The 15288-nt window shown below is 36.0% G+C and overlaps 2 protein-coding genes across 3 annotated transcripts; one reads left to right on the forward strand and one right to left on the reverse strand.

The window, feature by feature from the left end:
- Positions 1 to 158: 158 nt before the first annotated feature.
- On the reverse strand, positions 159 to 3101 carry LOC109011590 (ribosomal RNA small subunit methyltransferase nep-1). 2 transcript variants are annotated; one of them, XM_035688274.1, is made up of 7 exons: positions 2738 to 3101; positions 2328 to 2420; positions 1922 to 2066; positions 1725 to 1835; positions 1563 to 1645; positions 1415 to 1472; positions 159 to 435 (listed from the first exon to the last, which is right to left on the reverse strand). In XM_035688274.1, exons 1-7 carry the CDS (start codon positions 3026 to 3028, stop codon positions 356 to 358), a joined length of 861 nt encoding a protein of 286 aa, XP_035544167.1. In that variant the 5' UTR covers positions 3029 to 3101; the 3' UTR covers positions 159 to 355. The 2 variants fall into 2 exon arrangements, with proteins under 2 accessions (XP_035544167.1, XP_035544168.1); XM_035688275.1 differs by having other exon boundaries at positions 1415 to 1479.
- Positions 3102 to 3370: 269 nt separating this feature from the next.
- On the forward strand, positions 3371 to 14958 carry LOC109011606 (nucleolar protein 10). The gene is made up of 16 exons (XM_018992877.2): positions 3371 to 3660; positions 4558 to 4656; positions 4800 to 4891; positions 5756 to 5856; positions 6656 to 6746; positions 7538 to 7596; positions 7728 to 7848; positions 8362 to 8430; positions 9639 to 9691; positions 9793 to 9901; positions 10424 to 10594; positions 10692 to 10850; positions 11415 to 11507; positions 13290 to 13472; positions 13912 to 14126; positions 14377 to 14958. Exons 1-16 carry the CDS (start codon positions 3528 to 3530, stop codon positions 14729 to 14731), a joined length of 2103 nt encoding a protein of 700 aa, XP_018848422.2. The 5' UTR covers positions 3371 to 3527; the 3' UTR covers positions 14732 to 14958.
- The last annotated feature ends 330 nt before the right edge of the window (positions 14959 to 15288 follow it).

Below are 15288 nucleotides of genomic sequence, written 5' to 3' on the forward strand. Positions count from 1 at the left end.
TGATTAAACATATGCTGTTTATTCATTATTCCTAATTGCTTCCGTGTGTTGAATTGTTGACAGCTTTTCAGCTAGACAACATTAATTTACATGATCATTCCCAAATTCAGTAGCGTAGTAGTATTATACCTGCCGCGCAAGAGGTTACACTGAGCGAGTGTAATCATAAATTTCAAAATTTCTCCACGCCAACCTCAAGCCTTACAATAACTGACAGATAACTGTATAGTTCCTAAATCAAAATGCTTGTTTCTCAAAGCAATGCACTCAATCTTACATGCACTCGTTGAAAATCAACCAATTGAGCACTAATTTTTCTTTTTTGATATTGTCATATTGTTAAAAATGAAGGGGTTCACAAGATATTATACTTTGCCTCCAGAGCAGTTGTAATCATCGCAATACAGTAGGCAGCACTCAGAGGGAAACCAGAAACTGCAAAAATAGATATAGTTTATTAGAAACAGAAAAATATTTGGAGAAAATTCTTATTTTGGATAGGTTATGAAAAAAGAAACATTCTTGTAATTAATTGATTTACAGGTGTAAGTTTAACTTTGCAAAAAATATATCTTTAGAAAAAAAGCACTCAGTGCACAAATTACAATAAGGAAAAATATTTATATCAGCCTACTATTTATCACACACTCAACACACTTAGTGTATTGAGTTAAAAAAAAAAAAAAAAAAAAAATTTGAATGCATGGTGTATGGAGAGTGTAGGCTGATATCTTGCATTACTCTTACAATAATAACAAAGAAATATAAACCTCAAGGTTGAAGGCATAAATTCTCAAGTATCTTTTTAAAACAATGGTTATAACAGAACACTTTCAGCTTGGTACCTAGAGGTTACAATAGGGGACAAAAATTATAATAACTCAAATGAGCCACATCTAATTTTCTTACTCAGCCAGTAATGCATTTGTGCACAATTAATTTCTCCCAAATTCTGCTGTATGTGTTATAGCATTCAGTAGGAAGTTTAAAACAGTTAAAATTCTCCCAAGTTCTGCTATGTATTATAGGCATTAGGCACATCACACAGTTAAAATTTTGTCTTGAACTGGAATCCTGATGGTTGCATGGGTCCCAATTCCCAAGGATGACATCTTTTGTTAAAGAAGGACAATGAGCTGCATTTCTATCCGTAGGCTACACTATCGACATGCTTAATAGGGAGTGGGTTTTCTTAAAGCAATATGAATACTGAGACCTAAAAGAAAACAATAAATGAAGTCATTCATTTACCAAAAGTGATGCTGAAGAACATGGAGACAGGACATTAGCAATCACATTTTCTTTTTCTGATGGGGGGGAGAAAGGACACTAGTAATCATATAAAAAGTAATGGGGCTGAAACTTATACAAAAACGTGACGATGGACAAAGAAAGCAATGTAGGACACGCTTACTTGATATAAAATCATTTGCATACTCCTTATCAATTTTCCCATGGGCCATTGCACCAACCTGCAAACTCAAGAGTATAAGAGAGACAATTTTGTCAGGTCGGATATGCATGCCTTTGTTAGTGTGAAGTTGTAGTTATTATAAGCTTACCACAAACACAATGTCAGCGTCACTAACAGCAGAAGCCACATATTGGTTTATATTAACCAATTTATCTGAACTATGTGATAGTCCTGTATTGAAGAAGAACATAAACATCGTTTCTAGTAATGGAGCAGATGACACAGAAACACTCATACAACATTATCTTACCTATTCTGCGAGAGTTGATGGGTAGATACTGGGTTACAGGGTTCTTGATCACACGTAGAAGTTTCTCACGCTTACCAACAGCAGTAATACTCAGCTTTTGTAGCAGCTGCACTGTAAGGTAGCTGAAAATAGTAAACAAAACGCACACACACTCCCAAGCTTATAGACCCAGGTAAGGTAAAACTGATTGAACTTACACATGATACCAGCGAACCGCTTAAATGTCCTTGGAATACGAACATAGGGTTTAACTTCAATAAGGACACCTTTCTCAGTTCTCACATACACAGCTCGCAACCTTCCACTCTTATTAATCCGGCTATCCAAAATCATTAGCAGAGCCTGAAAGCAACAATGCTTAGGATCATTTATGCTTAGCCGAACTAGCAGAAGAAACAAAAACAAAATAACATGAAATAAAGCTAATGGACTTGATGATAATACAGGTCATCTCAAGTTTGAAACAATTGCCTTATCTGAAGATTAATTTTTGGGAGTATATTCACAAAGTGCACGGCAAGAAATAGATAGCCGGGAACTTCATAGAATATATGGCAATGATTGAAGAATAATGCCAGTCAATGAAATGCAAAGTCCACTAACCTGATGAACAATGTCAGGCCTGTAATCAGCAGGATTTCTGTTATTTTTTCGTAAGAAATTGGAATGGTCGTCCGAGTTCAAAAGCTGATAACTCTGTAAACATAAAACTAGTTACAAAAACAGAAAAGTTGACAAAATCAATGAAATTCGGAAAACAAAGAAATCGCAATAAGCCCTGAGAACCTAGAACCCCACAATACTACTCCAAGTAACCCAAATCGAAACTTTAATCGTTTCGGGAACAAGAAATATTTGGAAGAAGACCCAATAAAGCTCCCAAAGCATTCTGTTAAAACCGTATGCCTGAGAGCCTGAAACCCCATAATAAAGTTCCTCCATAACAACCAAAATCAAATTTCCATATTTTACTACGTATAAGCCAAATTCCAACTCGAATATAGTTTATTGACCTTCCCAACTTTTGCAACTTCTAAAGAAGCCTTTTCAAGAATGAAGATGACACCGGCTTTGTCGGCATTCTGGTGGCTTGGGGTAATCGGAATACCCTGAAGTTCATTCACTACCTCCTTTTCTTTTCCTTCTTCTGCTTCTTCCGCACTATTACTTGTTTTCTCTATCACATCTCTCTTTGCATCTTGCACTGGCTGTTCTGCTACTTGTTCTTCTTGTTCTTCTTCTCTGTCATATACCTCTTCCCTCTTCTTCCGCTTCTTCCCCTTCACCGCATAGGACCGTACCATCCTTTCTTCTACTGCTTCCTACAAAACCTCTGAGCCAGTGAGAGGGTACAGAATGGGAACGGACTGTGGAGATGAAAGAAAGTTATTAGGGCAACCTTTTGAAGTTTTAATGGGCTCCCGAGTAAAGCTGACCCAAGCCCAATAGAAAACGTGTTTTTTTCCCCTCCGAAGTTCTCTCTCCTCCCTAAAAGTACAAAAGTAAAAATTGTAGGATAGAGTAGAGCGAAATATGGGTAAATTTTAGGGTCCATTTATAATTATTTCTGGTTTTCTAGATAAAATTTAAATTTTCCTGCGGCTACTTCCATAATTTTATATATTCTTTATCCTCCTTCGCAATTTTCTGATACCGTCTCTAAAACCCTCCTCTTTGGCCGGGGTCCTGACTCGCTCTGCTTCTCTACCATCTCGTCTCCCTCTTAAACCTCTCTCTGGAGTCTCGGTTTTTCGCTTTCGGAGAACCACCACTCTCTTTTCTTTGGCAAAGCAAGCAAAAATAATGGCTTACCAAGGAGGCAGCCTCAAGTCGACCTCCATTAATGGGGTGAAGACGTACACTGTGGCATCCCAGAACCGCTCTCTCGCCTCTTGGCTTGACCCTAAGAAGCAGCGAGCTCTTCGCAAGGACAAAAGTGACCCCTCTACCCCTTCCCTTTCCATTACTTCCCAATTTATTTATTTTCTTTTCCTCTTTAATTCTCACGTTGCTTTATATTCTTGGTCATGATTTATTTTTGTTTGTATGTTTGGATAGTTTAGATTAAAGGAATGTGAATTCAGTTAATTCGAGAAGATTCGCTTAAATCCTGAACCCCGTACTCGATTTGAGAAATCTAGACTCATGCATTCGTGGTTTTTGAGTGTTGCTAGTAATTTGCGTTTTCTTTGTTTCTTATTTAAATAAAAGTTCCCATGGTAAAAATGTATGCTTGCTCGGGTTTTTAACGCGGTTATTTTTTATGATTTCCTGAAACCAGTTGGGCGTTGAAAATTTAAAAAATAAATGGATTGAATGACGGGTCTATAGCTGTAAATTATATTGGACTATGATATTTGAAATTGGCCAATATATGGCTTCATGTTTTCCAATCGGAAGATATGGCTTCATGTTTTGGATATGATATAGGCCAACATAGGTTCGTTTGTGTTAATTTCATTAACCTTCATATTTTTTTATTACCCTATACTTTTTTTTTTATTGGCACCTGGTGTCCAAGAACAGCATCCCCGACTAATCCCAAGGGTGCACATGCTCTCGGTAAGGAGTTTTCCACAAGTGCACCTTGAGTAATTCAATGGGAAAATCCTCTAGTCTGATGGCCGCTAGAGATTGTTTGCACTCAAGGGGATTTGAACCTTAGACCTAGGGAGAGCATACCCCCAAGCCCAAGACCTTTACCGCTTGAGCCAACCCCTAGGGGTTTATTACCTTGTATTATAAATCATGCAAAGATATTACACAGTATTAATACAACCAACATGTACATTAATTGTGTTGATATCTTGTTTCCTCTCATTTACTTTGTTAGATTACATGCAAAGGGTGGACTTGATACAAGATTTAAGGTTTGAAACTGCAACCACTAAGATCAAGGCAACTCCTGATGGGCAGTATCTTATTGCATCAGGTACTTTAGAGCTCATTTTTATATTTAGTCTTGTAAGATGAAAATACTTTGTTTTCATGTACCAAAAAAAAAAGGATATAAATCCAAGGAATATAACAATTTACAGCATGTACCAATTATGCTCGTTCATAATTTAAATGTAGGTATATATCCACCTCAAGTCAAGGTGTATGAGCTAAGGCAGTTGGCATTGAAGTTTGAGAGGCACTTGGATTCAGAGATAATTGACTTTCAGGTACTTTTACATGCCTGCTAAAGACTCTCATTCTCCAGTAGATTTTATACTTCTTCCTAACAATACAATGTAATATGACATTTGGTATCTAATGAGGGCTAAGAAGTGGGGTCAAATGAGTCAGTTCGAGCTGAGCTTTGGATGATTGGGATCGAATTGGCTGGCTGTCCAGTCAGCTAGAGCACAACTCAAGCTTTAACTTCTGCAAAAATAAAAAATGAGAGCTCACTTGGTATTTTTTTATGATGTAAAACCTCACCAAAGTAGGACCCTTTGGATCTACCCATGGGAAGTAAACCCTGGTACGCTATCCATCCTGTCATAACCGTGTATCAGGTACTTCAGAGAAACCTCTAGTATGGATTCAAACCTAGGATATCTGAGTTATCCCAAGCTCACCCTTTGACCATAAGGTTGCACCTTGATGGTAGCTCCCATAAAACGTGTCATAAATACAAGTAGGCAAAATTCCCCAAGAAAGTGAGCCTAGATCCTGGTCAAGCTCTGAATCTTTGGGAACTCCCCACAATTCTACCAAGGTGCTCATTTGTAGGACTAAATGGGGTTTTCAATAATATCTTGGGTCTTGGCTCATGATATATATTTCTCTAACCATGTAGCTTGCTTTTATCCTTTTTGTTCTATTTTTGTTTTCTGGTTTCTGGATTTTTATACACCACACCTTTGCTCTTATTCTCATAGGTGCGATCCTTGATATGTGGACTGCAATCTTCTTTCAAATGTTATATGCTTCCCTTCTGAAATTCAGAATTCATTTCAGTCTATGCTTATCATATTGTTTTTTCTCTTTTACAATTTTCGTGTACGAATTATTATTGAGACAATGTTTTCTGGTTCATGTAGGTTCTGGCTGATGACTATTCAAAGCTAGCATTTTTATGTGCCGATCGCTCTGTTTGTCTACATGCCAAATATGGAAAACATCATTGCTTGCGGATTCCAAGGTTGTATTATGATGCCTTGTTTACATTTTTTCTCATGTATGTGTATTATATGCTGTCTGTTTCTTTTTTCATATGTTTTAGATACTTGAAATTGTGTGTCGAATATGTACCTATCAAAAAAAGAAAAGAAATTGTGTTGAATATGTGGTTAGAAGATTTTTTCAAGTTTGCCAAATTACTTATTGTCTTTTTCAATGTCCTACTCATTTTTCATGAGCAATAAAATATTTTATTAATAAATGTAAAGGGTGCTACCCAAGTCTACAGGAAGTATATAAGAGGAATGGCTAACTAGAAATAGAAAAAGGAACAAGAAAGTCATGAAACTCATTCTTAAAGCTTTTGTCTCAAAACCCTTTATGTTTGGGGGACAACTCATACTTTTGTTTTTTGGTACCAAGTTTTCAGGATTTTTTCCTTTTTTATTTTACTGCTTAGGTGTATCTTTTTGTACTTGTATAAAAAGTGTATCTTGTATACTTCTGTGTGCATGGGTTGCACCTTTTCTGAGTTTGAATAAAATCTTATTTATAAAAAATATAGTATGGTATTGCGTTTGTTTCTGATATTCATATTGATGCTTCTTATTACTTCACTGAGACTTCTGAATTAGGACTTTCTAACCTTAAGTATATATCGTGAAAGTTGCAGTAATTGTATTTACGGATCCCTTTGTTCAATGTGGCACATAAGTTTAATAATATATATCGTGAAAGTTGTAGTTGACCTTGACTGTGTGCAACATATTTTTCTGATTGGATCTCATTATTTGTCTTTTGCGTCTGTCTTTGTGTAACAGGATGGGAAGGGGTATGGCTTATGATTGCTGGTCTTGCGACTTGCTTTGTGCTTCCTCTTCTCCAGATCTGTACAGAATTAATTTAGAACAGGTTATCAGCTTAACTATATGTCCTCGTCTTATCTTTTGATCACATGTAAAAAAAAAATTTCCCTTCTAGTACCTTCACTACAGTGTAGATTTGTCATATTAATGATGTTACTCTAATTTTGATTTGCAACACATCGTTACTACACTATAATGCTGTACCAAGGGCCCTTGACTGTTAAATATTAAAATGATTACCACATTCACGTGGTGGGGTTGCTCTTTCCCTTTAACTGTAATTCTAATCCCCCATGATGAAGGCAATACTTGATCTCCAAGTCTAGAGACTTTCACCATTGGGCTAGCTTGAATCTTAAAGCTTAATTTCAAAATTCAGAATATGTTTAAATTAACAAATGATTTATTTATATATTAAAGGTTGGGTAAAATGGATCAATCTGTGTGTATTTGTTTTTGTATTGTTCAGTGAAAAGGCAACAACTTATGGTGTATCGTGTCAGTATCTGTGCAACATATGGGTGAACTAGAATGTGACAAATTCTAAAGACGGAGAAATGAGTCAAATGATACATTTTGAAACTTCAGGGTGGCAAATGATCATACTCCAGCAATACTATAATCATCTTTATTAATAATGATGCTGGCATGCTATCCACAACAAGCTTTAAAAATCTTTGCATAGCAATAGCTTCCACCAGTTCATAGAATCCACAATCACTGTTTGATATACTTATTTCTGTTATTTGTAGTTGAATTGAACTTAGTTTTACGTGTTGAGTTTGTTCACCTCCTTCATTATCATAGTTTGTCAATAATTGTTTGACATTTTTTCAGGGACGATTCCTATCTTCCCTTACCACACAATCACCAGCAATAAATGTGGTTTCTCGAAGGTTGTTCGTGGATCCTGTTACCTTTTTTATCCTACTTTGTCTTTTTATTGATCGGAATGTTTTGATAATTAGCAAATATTTGTCTATTTGCTCTTGTTCAAGTATATTGTGGTTTTCTTTTACAATTTCAGTAAGCTTCATGGCCTAATTGCATGTGGTGGAGAGGATGGGGCTTTAGAATGCTTTGACATTAGAATGAGATCTTCGGTGGGTAGAATTGATGCTGTTGCACCTACTGGTGATATTGACCAGGTAGCACTCCCACTTCTAATTCTCAGATGCAGAGATTAATTTCTGTAAAATAGATTTTAATGTTTTAAAAGAGGGGGGTGGGGAGACTTCTCATGTCCTGAATGTGTTGGTGAAAATCATTCACTGAGATTCACATATCATAGACTCCATTAGGTTTCATTGAATTCTCAAGATGACTACTACCTCCTTGGTGTGGAGGGGTCCTTGCAGTTAAAGTTGCTACTTATGCTTGTATTATTTGCTTATTGGATTCCAGGTTATATATGGGTCCAGTGTGGGCTTCCATCATTTCTACTTGTTTTTTATTCTTTTATATTTGTGGAAGATGCCATAACATTTATGAATGCCACTCCATCCCTCTCATGCTTTTGGGTGAGGAATATGGTGCATAAGTATGTCACCACTCTCCATTTTAAGGGAGATGTCCTCAGACTTTTCATATAGGTTCCTGTGGATAATGACAGTTGAACTTTTTCATGGAAACTGTCTCTTACCTACCCGATCAATTTATAGGAGGTCACTTCATTGGAGTTTGATGGAGATGGAGGTTTCCAATTGGCTGTAGGAAGTAGCACAGGAAAGGTATGATGTTTTTTTTTATCAGTAAATAGAAAGGTATGATGTCATTTTAGCTGTGTAAGATGATTATATAATGAATTTTTTCAATTGGCATCATTTATATTGTTCACAATTGATAATATCCTTTTAATAAAGAAATTGATCAACGATCAGACACTTTCTGGTCCTTGAAGGAAAGAATTATCTGCTTGAAAATATAAATATTGTTCCAGTATGGTGTCGATGTTCAAAATAGACCACTTTTACAGAGGGAAGGTTATAGAAATGAGATATTATGTGGGACAAAAATAGGTTGTGAGACCTAATGGGTGAGTAATAGTCTTGACTGGACGGTGGATAAACCATTAAATCAGAGGATGAATGGAAGGAGCCAGAAGTCTCCCCCCCCCCCCAAAAGTGAAGGAGCCAGAGGTATGAACCAAAGTTGATGTATTGGGTTGAATTGTTAACCATATTACAAGTGGGGGTCTCAGACTAATCACTGATTATAATTGTCTTAGGTAGAAAGTTTTCTGTCACTAGAGGGGGATAATGTCGTTTATCTTTTTGTATTGAAATCATATTTACATTCTAATTTTTCTTTCACAACACGACTCAAATATGACCACTAGGTATTATGACTTAAAAGCTCAAACTTCTTACCGTAGAGATTGAGGAAAATAGTAATGCAAAAGATAAACTGTGAACATATATTAGTATAGTGAAATAGAGGTTTCCTTTTGGAAGATGTGAAAAAAAAAAAAAAAGATGGAGAGGACACTATAAAGAAATTACTAAATGAAGATTGTACCCGGGTCTATCTGAGGATTTCTTTGGGCATTATTATTATGTAAAATTTGGGCCAGGATTTAGCTGCTAATTTCCAACAATATTTTGAAAGATGTGAATTAACATGGTAGGGGAGATGCGATGGGATCTGTGAGACTTGGCCAATTTGGTCAGGCCAGAATGATTATGATGAAGGGCAGTATCACCATTTTTCCTTCTCCTCCGTCTACCGAAAGCCTCTGCTTAAATATATTGGAGCAATGTCCAATTTTGCAAGATGAAAATACTTGTCTTTGTTGTTGGTGTCTAAGTTCACAATTCTATCAATTTTCAAATTGTTGTCCACTGAGCGGGTTTTCATACTTTGATATTAAATTCACTCTGAATCTATATGCTACCATGCCATTTTGAAGTTATGAATTTTACCTTCACATTGAGTACAGGTGCTGATCTATGACTTGCGTTCATCTTATCCAATTCGAGTTAAGGATCACATGTGAGTATTTGCTCATGCTGTTTATTGTGTTTGTTTTACAATGGGCTGAAAACATTGCTTGAGAATGATTTCTTGCTGAAAGTCATGTCATTGTTCTATAGGTATGGGAGCCCAATATTGGATATTAAGTGGCATCGTACTCTAAATTCTGAACAACCAAAGCTGATTACCACTGATAATCATGTAGTTAGAATATGGGACCCTGAAACGGTAAGTGGAAGAACTCAAGACTTTGGTTTGCTAACTTTAGTATTCATGAGTTTTCCAAGCTCTTTTTCCTCTCTTAATAGTTGTGTTCAAAGTATACTCCCAGTGTACCTTGTTGTTGCCTATGTTTCTCTTTATTGGTTATGAATAAAATCTTATCCTATCAAAAAGGAAAAAAAAATCTTATAATCTGTCTTTAGTTTTTATGGAAGTCTTGAGTTACTAATCACCCCTAAAGTCAAAACCTTTTCATACAATGGATTCTTCATATGATTCAAATACACTTTCAGTTATTCGTATTCATATTGGCCAGTACCATTTATAGACCTATATGAGTATTTATATTACTTTCCTGTGGATATATATATATATTTATATATATATATATAATATTTAGCTGAATAGTTTGGATATGGCTAATAGGAAGTCCATATCCTGCTAAAGTGTGGTCCATATTCTCAGCTTCTAATCAACCTATCAAAAAAAAGGTTCTCAGCTTTTAATTGATTTTTTCATTGCTTTTAGGGAGAAGGCATGACCAGCATTGAACCGACAGCTGGCGCTATAAATGATATTTGTGTATTTGATGGCAGTGGGTTGATGTTGCTGGCTTTAGACTGCAGCCAGATGCCATCTTACTTCGTACCTGCTCTTGGACCTGCTCCAAAGTGGTGCTCTTACCTAGAAAATCTAACGGTGTGTTTTTGCATATGTTATATGGTTCACCATTGCTTTAGATCAATCATGTTGGAGATCTTGGTGTATATTGGTGATGTTCTCTGATTTCTTGCAGGAAGAGCTCGAAGAGGGTGCACAAACAACCATATATGATAATTTCAAATTTTTGACAAAAGAAGACCTTGAGAAGTTGAAACTGACTAATCTAATTGGAACAAATCTTGTACGAGCCTACATGCATGGGTTTTTTATTGATTATCGGCTGTACAAAAAGGTAATATATTTTTTTTGTATCCATTCCTAGTTTTTCATGGAAGATGCTGTGTCCTGTTTTTTTAAACAAAATTGATATTTGTTGAACGTTTTCTTTTCCATCCAATGGGTTTATGGTTTGTCTTATAAGAAACATATGTAGCAAAACAATGTGTGCCAAGCAAAAAAGGGACATAAATGGAATACAGAAAATTAGGTTGTCTGACATGTTTCAAATAATAAAAACGTAGTGTCTTTTGTGGTTTTTATATTGGCTATAACTTGTTTCTTAGAGATGTCAAGACCAGTGGAAAAAGAGATCTACATGTCAACATTCTAGAACTTTGACATTAATATATTGATAATTTAAATATTGATCGAGAAGATTTACATCTTGATATTTGCTCAACTCAAATGATACTTCCCCCTCCCCTTAGAACTGGTTGAGTGCCGTGGGTTTAAGACCTATTCCTGCTAGAGAAAAAAAAATGGTTCTATGCTCACTATGGAAACTGTAGTTATTAGACTGGACTTTCTGGATAATCTACATGTAAATATGCAGTTCTAATGGTTTCTACTTCTACAGGCAAAAGCACTGGCAGATCCTTTTGCGTATGATGCTTACGTAGAACAGCGGAAGAGAGAGAAATTTGAAAATGAACGTGCATCTCGAATTACGGTGAGTTTTCATCTAATATTTGAGTGATTTTCTTTGACTGTATATTCATAAAAAAAAAAAAAAAAAAATTCTGACTGTACCCCTCTTGCTTTGCATATTATTACCAATACAATATGTAGGCTGTAACATGGTATAATCACATGGTTATAGAATTATTCTTAAATGAATGCAGTTGTATACTTACGCAACTCTTCTGTTACCTTGAGGATTTGGTTTTCAGGAAGAGTTTAAGTACTTGTGCTTTTCTCCCTTGTCTACTGCTAGAAATTTCTAATTTGACTTTGTTAGCGTCCTCTTGCCATGACCTACCTGTGTACTTGGGCTATGCATTTTCCGTTTTTTAATAAAATCTCCATTCAAAAAAATGTCCTCTCACCATGAACATGAACTCATGTCACCTAAAGTTTTTATAGATTTGATTTATGTCTTTCTTCACTTCTTCCTCTCGTTCTGTTCTTTTCAACTATAGACTATTTTTAGACAAGGTGACTGAAACTTCTTATGGCCATAAACTTACATTGTATATTATTCCCTTTGATGAAATATGGACTTTGTCCTACACTTAAATACTAAGGAAGAATGCGATTACAGTTGTTGCTAGCTTGCTATCATTTGTGAAAAGAGTGGCTAATTACTATTTGCCATTCATTTTATCCTGATGATAATAGACATAGCATTTCGGTTTTGTGTTGCCAGTGCTTCCTTTGATCAGCAGAATGAACATAGAGGGGGGAAATGAGAACTTGGCATTTTATAAGAGCATTAGCATTGAATTATGCAAATGCAAATGCAAAATTTGCATTTGCATAATTTGACATGATTTTGCATTTGGCTATTCCACTTAAAACTTATTCTCACATTGGATTATCTATATATTAGTCAAAATAATAATAAAATATTATAAATTTAATAATATTTTTCCATTTTTTTTTTGTTCTATTATTTTTTTAAAAAAATTAAGAGCTATATGAAAATATTAATATTATACAATATGAGATTTGGATAAAGATGTGGAAAGGTCTTGGAGTACAGTAAATACATTCTAAATATTTCATACAATATTATTGAAAAAAACACATCTATTACATTTTCATCTAAAAAAAACTGGGACGAGCACAAGGTATAAATATAAAAAATTAAAAAAAACCCTGCTCAATTGCAGCACAAGTTAGAACCGTAGATCTTTATTTCTTTTTTTTGGATGGTTGGTAGAACTAGTAATTGCCAGTAAATGAATGGGACCAGAACGCGCATGGGTGTTGACCATTTTTTCGACTAAAATGCAATTCAGTAGTGGGAAGAGAGAGAGCGATCAGACCGAAAAAATAATTGTTTAATAGATTTGGCTAAGCTACAGTAAATGTCAAATATAACCACAAGAGATGATTTACTGTAGCTAAAAGTCATTTTAGTTTACATTTGCATAATTCAATGCAGGCCATTTTTATCTTCTCTTAACTAAATTATCCATTTTATTTGCATTTGCATAATTCAATGCCAATGCTCTAATGGACTGGATGATATGGATGTTTTAGAATTGCTAATTTCATTTGCATTGTTGATACCTTTTGGCAATTAGAGCATTGCGACTTAAATACTCTTCATTTATTCCAGTTTTGGTGCTATTAGGTTATTTGGTGCTACAAGGGAGGGGACATGTTTATTGACATCAAGTTTATCATGCACTCTCGCATCATTTCCGAATTGGATTAGATGGGTTAATTCTTATTTCTGAGTTCTAATGCCTTTCATTCTGGCCTCTTTATGTTTATGTTCCTGCAGATTAGGAGGAAGTTACCCAAGGTTAACCGGGATCTTGCAGCTCGTATTCTCGAAGGTGAGGAAGCAGAAAATGAAAAGAAAGATGCTGATGACAATGATACTAAAAAGCCATCAAAGAAAAAGAAAGGACTTGGCAGTGAGGTACTTGAAGATGAGCGGTTTGCGGCTATGTTTAGAAACAAGGTATGATAATGTGATCATATGGTAGTGCAATTTCTTGTTTTCCTTTTGTTTCTCAGTTTTTATCTAATTTTTGTCATCTTTTGTCTTACCTCTTTTGTTAAGAAAATTCTTGTTCCTTTAGGGTAGTAACAGGATCACGGGATAGAAATCTGTTAGTCAAGTATTTTAATAGATCGTAAACATATATATGGACATTTGTCCAGATTTTGGTAATTTTAGTGGAGTGCTTTTACTGCTTTATTGAAATGTTTCAACATCTAAACCATCTAGAACTTTGGGTGGAAAAAAACAGTAATCTATTCTAGTGGAGCCTGATTTACATGTGAAATTGATTGTTCAATTTTATTGTTAGGGGCTACTCATGAACCACTCTGTTTTTGTTTGTTTTCTGAATCACTGGTCTGTTTCAATTCATTTACTTCCTAATTTTTACATCCAGGAATTTGAAATTGACGAGTCCTCATACGACTATCTGTCGTTACATCCTGTGTCTTCCAACAAGCAACCGTCTCTGGTGGAGGAACATTTTGAACGTGTAATGGAGGATGAAGATCATAGTTTAAGCGATTCTGATGTCTCAGCGGCATCTCAATCATCAGATGGCGAACTTGGCAGTGACAAAAGTAAAGCAAAGAAGAAAGCACAAGTTCCAAGGTGAGGCTTTGTAGCCATTGTATGGTTTAATCATAAATGCATCCAATTGACTTGGTTGAATTTTATACTTGCTGTTTCTTACTGGTATCAAACACTGAAGTGTGGATTTCCAAACATGGTTTTCCCTATTGGGTGAGGGTTGGAGGGTTTTAAACTGGGGTGCTCAGATCGTTGATTATATTTATCAAGGGTGAAAACTTGGAAACCTGTTTACTAACCGGATTCTTTTTTTCTTTTTTGGAAATTGTAGATTGTATGAAGTTAAGGATGAGCGACATGCAGAGGCATTCTGGAGCGATGTATCACTTGCAAGGGAGGACTTGCTTCCCATTGGAGAGAGGGTAGCAGCTCTGAAAGATGATCGTCGGCCTTCTGGTATCCCAAGTGACGTTAAGTTTGGACCAGGAGGATCACGAGAGATTTCATTCACTTCCAGAAGCTCAGCCAGGTACAAGGAAGACGACGAGGACAAAGAACGGCAACTTGGGAAGAAAAGAGGAGTTCAGTCATTGGGGCTTAAACCAGATACATCAAGATTTGGAGGCCGAGGGAGAGGGAGAGGGAGAGGAAGAAATCGTGGCAGAGGCAGAAGAGGCCGTTGGTAAATGTGTCTTTCCATTTCTTTGTGAATTTCCTCTCACTTCATCTGGTCTGGCTTGGTCCGGTCCACTTGATTATGGTGATGATAAGCATTGCAAATTTCACGAGGCAAGTAGTAGGGTGGGTGCATCTATGAGCTGATTTGGTTTTGCTGTTTTTTGTTTCTTTTCAGCTCTAACTTAAGTTATGGAATAGTTTTTTTTTTGTTATATAAGGAAAGTTTTGTACTCTCCATCCTCTCCCTCTTACCCAGCTGTGATTCTGATCTTCCATACATGTATCTAGGCAGAGTCCTCGGGCCTTGATTAGAACAGAACATCAATAAGTGAGACCTTTACCTCGTGTGCCAAGCCTGAGACTGGCCCGGCCTGGCTGTGGTGAAGACCGTTTACTCCCTGGCCCAGCCTGTTCCGACCCCTGGTTAAGTTAAGAACTTGAGACTTCCTACGCAACAAGACTTGGGCACAACCTCAAACCATTACCCTCTTTATTAGTATATTAAGGTCTGTTTGGATTTAGAAAGTGTTTCATCTCATAATTATAATTTTTTTAAATTTTTACA

Source organism: Juglans regia, chromosome 3 (genome assembly GCF_001411555.2).
Source record: "Juglans regia cultivar Chandler chromosome 3, Walnut 2.0, whole genome shotgun sequence".
Lineage (NCBI taxonomy): Eukaryota > Viridiplantae > Streptophyta > Magnoliopsida > Fagales > Juglandaceae > Juglans > Juglans regia.

What these genes read in the sequence shown, in the direction of transcription:
- LOC109011590 (XM_035688274.1), bottom strand. Translation starts at nt 3,028, where the DNA reads ATGGTACGGTCCTATGCGGTGAAGGGGAAGAAGCGGAAGAAGAGGGAA. An exon ending in AAGTTGCAAAAGTTGGGAAG is followed by an intron (nt 2,421 to 2,737) that starts GTCAATAAACTA and finishes TTATGTTTACAG; the next exon opens with AGTTATCAGCTTTTGAACTC. An exon ending in CATCAACTCTCGCAGAATAG is followed by an intron (nt 1,646 to 1,724) that starts GTAAGATAATGT and finishes TCTTCAATACAG; the next exon opens with GACTATCACATAGTTCAGAT.
- LOC109011606 (XM_018992877.2), top strand. Translation starts at nt 3,528, where the DNA reads ATGGCTTACCAAGGAGGCAGCCTCAAGTCGACCTCCATTAATGGGGTG. An exon ending in ATTATCGGCTGTACAAAAAG is followed by an intron (nt 10,851 to 11,414) that starts GTAATATATTTT and finishes CTACTTCTACAG; the next exon opens with GCAAAAGCACTGGCAGATCC. An exon ending in AACGTGCATCTCGAATTACG is followed by an intron (nt 11,508 to 13,289) that starts GTGAGTTTTCAT and finishes ATGTTCCTGCAG; the next exon opens with ATTAGGAGGAAGTTACCCAA.